Source organism: Suricata suricatta, chromosome 7, assembly GCF_006229205.1.
Source record: "Suricata suricatta isolate VVHF042 chromosome 7, meerkat_22Aug2017_6uvM2_HiC, whole genome shotgun sequence".
Lineage (NCBI taxonomy): Eukaryota > Metazoa > Chordata > Mammalia > Carnivora > Herpestidae > Suricata > Suricata suricatta.
The window spans coordinates 142,869,437-142,876,059 of NC_043706.1; the positions used below are offsets into that span (position 1 = coordinate 142,869,437).

Genomic DNA, 6,623 nt, shown 5'->3' on the forward strand with positions numbered 1-6,623 from the left:
CCCCCACTCCATCAGGGTCCCGCCCCGCCCCCACAGGAAACACTGGCTGGCTCCGCCACCCCCACTCCATCAGGCCCCCCGCCCCACACTGGCTCTTTATGGACCGATCCTAAACCGTGTAGCTCCAGGAACCTGTGCTGTTAGGAAGCGATCCTGGAACCGAGGGTGGTGGCGGCACCAGCGACCCACTCTCCCCGAGGAGCCCACACGTACCTGGCCAGCGCGGCCATGTTCCCGAGCGTGTAAAACACCGCGAAGAGCTTGATGCCGCCGGGAAGCCACAGCAATCCGGTTCCCTGAGTAAAGATCGATTTTAAGACCCTTAGACACTGTAATCGCCTGGGAACAGGCGCTGAGGAGAAAGGAGTGACATAATCACCGTATCATACACAGTGTAAGCATAAACGTGCTCACGCGTCTGTCTGGGTAGTTTAAAAAGCAGTTCACTGTCGCTGCCCGCTGCTGCGGAGGGCCTGTGACACACGTGCCCTTGGCTGTGACACACGTGAGCACACCTCACTCTTACGTTAATGGGCTTCCCGAACGGTAAGTGAAATAAAGTAATTAACGCACCTCGATTCCTGACTCTGCGGCTCTTTAAACACATGGAGTTTTCTTAAAAAAAATTATTTTCACAGCCCCCAAAACCCCATGAAATCTGAACGTCTCCCTCCAGTACTGATCTCTACGCCCCTTCAGCGGATGAGACGCGTCCCGTTGAAACGGCGTCCACGGCGGGCTGCTCGAGGCCACTGCGCCGGGCGACGGGTCTGACAGCAAGGGCAACACGAAGCGGTGACTCACCAGGACGGAGAAGAAAATCCCGCACACAAAGCAGATCGCAAACCACTTCAGCCTGGTGTTGAAACTGAGGGACGAGGCGTCCAGGACCTTCGGGGGGAAAGGAGACGAGACCCCGTTCTCAGGCTGCCGGGCACCCGTCTGACTGTTTATGCTGTTATGACAACGTTCCCTCCTAACCTGCACGAGGGGCCGGTTTTACGCTGCACGTGGCAGGTCACGTGTGAAGAGCAAAGTCCACGCTGCCGGGGGAAACGCGACCACCACCCGGGACTCACACGGGCCTGAGCAGCCGTGAGCCCTGCCAGGTGTGAGAGCAGGTGTGAGCAGCGCCGGGCTCCCGTGCCGGACGGCGGACGCACACGGCGTGGCCCGAGGGACACAGCGTAGGATGCGCGTTACAAAACACTCAGCGCTTCAAGAAAGGACACAAGCAGGATGTGGGCCAATGAGGCGGAGGCTGGTCCCGGCGCGCAGGGCTCGGCCGGCCACCCGGGTCCCTGACCTACCCGCAGGCTCCTTATGCAGAGCCCGAAACAGGGGACCTGGTGCACGGACTGCTCTCAGGAGAAAGCCTGTAGAAACTGCGGGGGCTGGATGGGGAAGGGGGACCTGACAGGGTGTCGGCTGGAGGCCAGCGGGGGCCTGCGGCGCCACCCACACCTCAGTGTCACTTCTGCCTCAAGGCAGGGGCCAGCCTTCCAGAACCCACCTCCCGTCAGCCGGCCAGTGGCTGTGGGCAAAGTGGGGTGACCGCAGGACCTCGAGGGTGGCCGCCGGGGGACGGGTATGGCCGCCAGTACTGCCTGTCCCTGGGTATGACCTCCGTTCATGACAGTGTTCACTTAAAATCAACTCGGGAAAGCCCTACGCAGCCCTCAACTGTTATTAAAAACACATTTTTGAAACGATCATTTACGCTAGAGCAACAGCATTCCAGGAGGCCATGCAAAGTGTGACCAAATGAAGTGGAAGAGTGGCGGCGACCCTGCCCCTCACACAGTGACCTGGGGGCGGCTGAGACGCCCTGGTGACTTGTGTGGCGGTGAGGCTGACGCAGGGCCGACGGCGGCTGTCTGAGGACGCCGGAAGTGGACCTTGAGAACTGACGAGTCACAACTCCACTTGTGACTTGCGTTCCCGTACAAACTTACAAACGGGGCACATTTACTCGGCGTTTTCAAGAACACGAAGCAAAACCATAAAAGCTCACGTGCAGGCGCTCAAATTACCTTTGGCTACATTTCTTACCTCGACAGATTAGTCTGTGAGTCCTTATGCAGCATGAAAAACAGATAAAAATAACGAAACAAACACAGTCAATGTAACATACATCATTTTTTAATGTATTTAAAATTTTTTTCAAACGCTTGCTGTAATTCCCATTCTTGTTTCCAGCAGCATCACCGGTTCACGGAGCGATGACCCGCTGCACACGGACAGCCGGCCCACCTGGGACCACAGCGCGTCTCACCAGGACCAGGAGAGCATCCGCCACGGCGCCCCCGCTGCACAGGGCACAGCCAAGCCGGAGACGCGCCCGGCATGGGAGGTGGCCCGCGTGGGTGGGCAGAGCCGTGTCCCCCATGAGCCCGACCTCCCAAGGGCCAGGTGAGGACACCATGCTGGGGGCACACATCGTTTGAACTGTCTCCTACAAGTTTAAAACGCCCTAAGGTTCCCAAGGTCACCTGCTGGTTTTCAAGGGCGAAGAGCTGAAGGTGAGCCGACAGCGAGCACAGGGCAAGGGTGTCCACACGCACTCCCAGTGGGATCATCCCCCCCTTCTCAGGTGCCCCGCGCCTGACCCAGTCCCCTGCCCTGACCGGCTGGCTCACACGGTCACAGCCACCCCGGCTCTCCCTACTCCTGTCACCTACCGCGGTCCCGTGGTCCACTCGGGACCCCTGGTCACAGGTCCACCCTGGATCCCAGCAGGGTCTTGGATGCTTCCCGCACCCACAGGACAGCCCGGACTCTCCAATGCTTGCCCCCTGACCCCAGCAGCCTTTGCCCCCATGGCACTCAGGAGCCAGGACACACACTGCCTGGAATTGGCCCACGTCCCAGCTGCAAGAGGCAGCTCCCGGCCCAGATGTCCTCCTGGTGGCCACGCCGACTCAACTGCTCGTGCCCCAACGGCACCAGCACTGCAGCCTCTAGGTCCCCTTGGCCAGCCCACCGGGCTTCCTCTTCCTGTCCAGTGGAACTCACACGCCACAGCAACTGGGTAGGGCATCCATCTGGCAAATCCCCACTGTGACCCAAGCCTTCCTTCCTCTTCCCCTGGGCGGTCCCGTGGCAGGACGGGGGTCAGAGCTAGGTCGTCGGGTGGAAGCACCTTCCAACCAACCCAGACACTGCCTGCCTGGCCTGGCGAGGCACAGCCATGTGGGCCATGAAGTCCATCTGTCTTCCGGCTCCATGGCCCGCCGCTCACACCTCCAGCCCCGCCGCTCACACCTCCACCCTGACACTCCACAGCTCACAGCTCCTGGCTCCACCCTGAAGCCTCCAGTGCTGACCACTCCCCCTCCTCCACAGGAAACCACAAGGAAACCATCAAAGTGCCCTCCCTCTGCCTCTGTCTGCTGCCAAACCCCCAGGCCGACCTCAAGAACGCCTCTTCTTTTCCTGGGTCACCAGAGGTCAATCCAACCCTGCTGTAGAGCCCAACCCTCAACCTTCTCAGGGAACCTCCCCTGTCAGCTCCCCACCCCCAAAAGTGACCCATGTCCCCTCCCTATCAGCCGGTCACGTGAGGAGACCTCTTCCATCTCAAAAGAAAAAGCTCACTTGATTTCAGCCTCCAGCCTTTGCTCATTCATTCATTCATTCAACAAATACCTACTAAGTGCTCCTAATACCTACTGAGTGCACCTAATACCTCATGAGTGCTCCTAACACCTACTGAGTGCTCCTAATACCTACTGGGTGCTCCTCGGTGCCTGCTGCATGTGCTGGCTGTGGAGTCTCACCCTCCACTCGCCCTCACCCTCCTCCCTGACTTCAGGCTCCACCGAGCCCTTTGTGTGCGGTTCCCTTGATGGTGAGTGGAGCCCCAGGCAGGGCCAAGTCCCCGAGAGCCCCAAGTCTGGAATGCTCCAGACCCCAGTCCCAGCCTCCTGCTGCTTCCGTCACAGAAAGTGCTCTGAGGCAGGAAGTGCCACACCGCCGGCTACACTGGCTACACCACCGAGGGGAATGACTTCAAACCAGCAAACGATCCGCTAGCAGAATGTCAGGCATGGTCCGCACTGCAGGGAGAAATCAGGCAGCTCTCGGGCCGGAGGGCAACGTCACCTGGGCCAGATCATGGAGTCCCGCCGAAGGCCTCTGGGGAGGCACCCCTGACCCCAGTCAGCAGGATGATAGGGCAGTCTCCGATCTCAGATCCCTCCCTCCACTGTCTGGCCACCTCCCCAGTCTGCCCTGAGCCAATCCCATCAAGTCCTCTAACCTCTCCCCTCACCCCCATGTTCATCCTGCCTAGATACCTAGATACAGCACCCTAAACACCACCAGCAAGCTCCTGGCCTCCGCCTGCTCCCCACTGCCCTCTGCACTCGCCAAGCAGGGCCCCATCTTCTCCAGCGCAGGCGTCCGGACCACTAGGCGGTTCACGGCCGCTTCCTGTCCCTTCCTCAGCCCCAGAAACACCTCCTCCAAGATCCAGCCATCACACCAGGCCACCTCCTTCCCACTGCTGTCACAACTGTCCCCTGGGTCAACCCCCCCAGTGCTCCCCCACGCCTCCTGCATGTAAGGACTCTGCATGGGGCTCCCCAGCACCCCTCACTCCTGTCTGCACTCCTGGTGATTTCGTCACTGGAGTCAGCAAGCTTCCCAACCCTAAGACTTGGCTCCCGGAGCTCCTGTCCTCCTCCCGCCAGCCACCAAGCCCCTTCTCTATGGCCACAAATGTGTCAATGATCTCCACAATCTCAGTTTCAAATGTCACCCTTTCCGATCACCACCTCGTACCCTCCAGCCTCCCCATGCACCCCACCCCCACCCTGGTGCCACCCTCGGTCCCTCTGATGCAGTCACGGGGCAAAATCTGAACCCTGGTTAAAACCAACTCTGCGGGTCCCACCCTCCTGCTGCTGAAAGTGCCTCCAGCTTCAAACTCAGGGCCACTGCCCACGGGTGGGGCCCTGGGCTACGAACAGTCCCAATGTGGTGGCCCTCCATTCACCCTATTCTCTCCAACCACCTTACACCTCCTCCTTGACCTTCAACACTCACCCCCTCCACGCTTCCCCCTGGCAGCCTGATTTCCTGTCTTGGTGTGGACAGCCAAGGAATCCACTCCAACGGCAGCACCACCGGGAGCTGTGCTCTCCCCGCTCCCCTCCCATGAGCCCAAACAGCAGCCCTGGTGAGCTGGCCGTCTGTGTGCCCAGGCAAGGCCGCCCCCTCTCTCCTGCACCAGGTCCCAGCTCCTGGGACCTCCCCAACCAGTCCCGGACAGCATCCCAGCAATGATCCACTCCCTTGCCTGCATCATCAGCTTCCCCCTTTCCCAGACTATTCTCAACATCTAGACCGTGGACTACACAACAGTGACACTGTCACCTTCCTGTCGCCAAGGTTTAGAGCAGCTCAGCACCACACAACCTTCTGCAATGAAAGGTCCCACTCACGTACTGTCCAGTGCAGCAGTCACTGACACGCACGCGTGCCTCCCGATCACCTGAAATGTGGCTCGTGTGACTAGGAAAATAACTTCAGACTTTGTCATTAATGTAAACGCACATAGCCACACGCAGCTCTGGCCCCTGTCCTGTGTGGCACAGATCTGGAGCATAAAGCGAAGCACAAAATCGTGGTTCAATTAACGAGCTGGGTGAGCCATGACTGCCTGCCGACTGACATTTCTCACACTACCGTTTGTGGCTTCGTGTGTTACCACTGTGGTCGACCAAACCGGTTCTGGGGTCCACTGAGAGCGGATGCTTCTCTTTCAATCCCTGAACCCCCAGAGACCAGCCTGGGATCTTGCCCACAAGAAGTGCTGGAGGAACACAAGGAAGGTAGATGGGAAGGGAGAGGAGCTGACAGACGACCCTGGGACAGCACCGACGGGTTGCAAGTGCCCCGCTTCTATGACAGGCCAGCGACAGCCTGTCAGCAAGACGCCGCAGAAACACAAAGCAGATCCTGCTCCGCTGCTATTTATAATCCCCCCACCAGAGGAAGTAACCCTCACCAGCCTCCCGGGTCAAGCGCAGAGGAAAAGGATGTTTTTATTTTCAGTCTTCTGGCAGGGTCTCCACGCATCAACGGACAACTTCTATTTCCGTTTATTTTGCTTTTTCAACGACCTGCCCCGCCCCCCTCCTGGGTCCCTACTCCCCAAAGACACACACACACTGCACGCACAGCACCTCTGCCACCTCCGGGGGCAAACCAGATCCGGGCTTGCCGCAGCTCGCAGGACAAAGGCGCTGCCCACCTGCTGGGCTGCCCGGCCGGGCTCCCGGTCCAAGCCGAGCGCAGGAACCCCGGCGAAGCTGGGCGGACCTGGGGGCGCGAAGACTGGGCGGCAGGGGGGCTCCCGAGGCTCAGAGGCAAAAGCGGGGCGCGGGGCGGGTCTCCAAGCGAGCCTCCGCAGCCCCCGCGAGCGCCCGGAGAGCTCCCCAGGGTCTTCGGGGACCCTCCCCCGGCCCTCCCTCCGCAGCCAGGCCCCCGCCCCGCTACCTGCGCCGTCAGGCCCTGCTCCTCGTCGTCCTGGCCGCTCAGGACCCGCCGCAGCTTCTCCATGGCCCGGCCCCGCCACCTCCCGGCGGCTCCAGCTGGCCGCCCCGCGCGCGCTCCCG

General features: G+C 60.4%; 1 protein-coding gene across 3 annotated transcripts in view; it reads right to left on the reverse strand.

Annotated features, from left to right (window-relative positions):
* SFT2D1 (SFT2 domain containing 1) overlaps positions 1–6,617 on the reverse strand; it is a 16,831-nt gene extending 10,214 nt beyond the window's left edge. For all 3 annotated transcript variants that reach the window (XM_029944492.1, XM_029944493.1, XM_029944491.1), the window contains exons 1-3: positions 6,505–6,617; positions 805–891; positions 214–296 (exon numbers count right to left, since the gene is read on the reverse strand). In XM_029944492.1, coding sequence (XP_029800352.1) covers positions 214–296; positions 805–891; positions 6,505–6,567 — 233 coding nt within the window. In that variant the 5' untranslated portion in view covers positions 6,568–6,617. The remainder of the gene's footprint in view (positions 1–213; positions 297–804; positions 892–6,504) is intronic.
* Between the last annotated feature and the right edge of the window lie 6 nt (positions 6,618–6,623).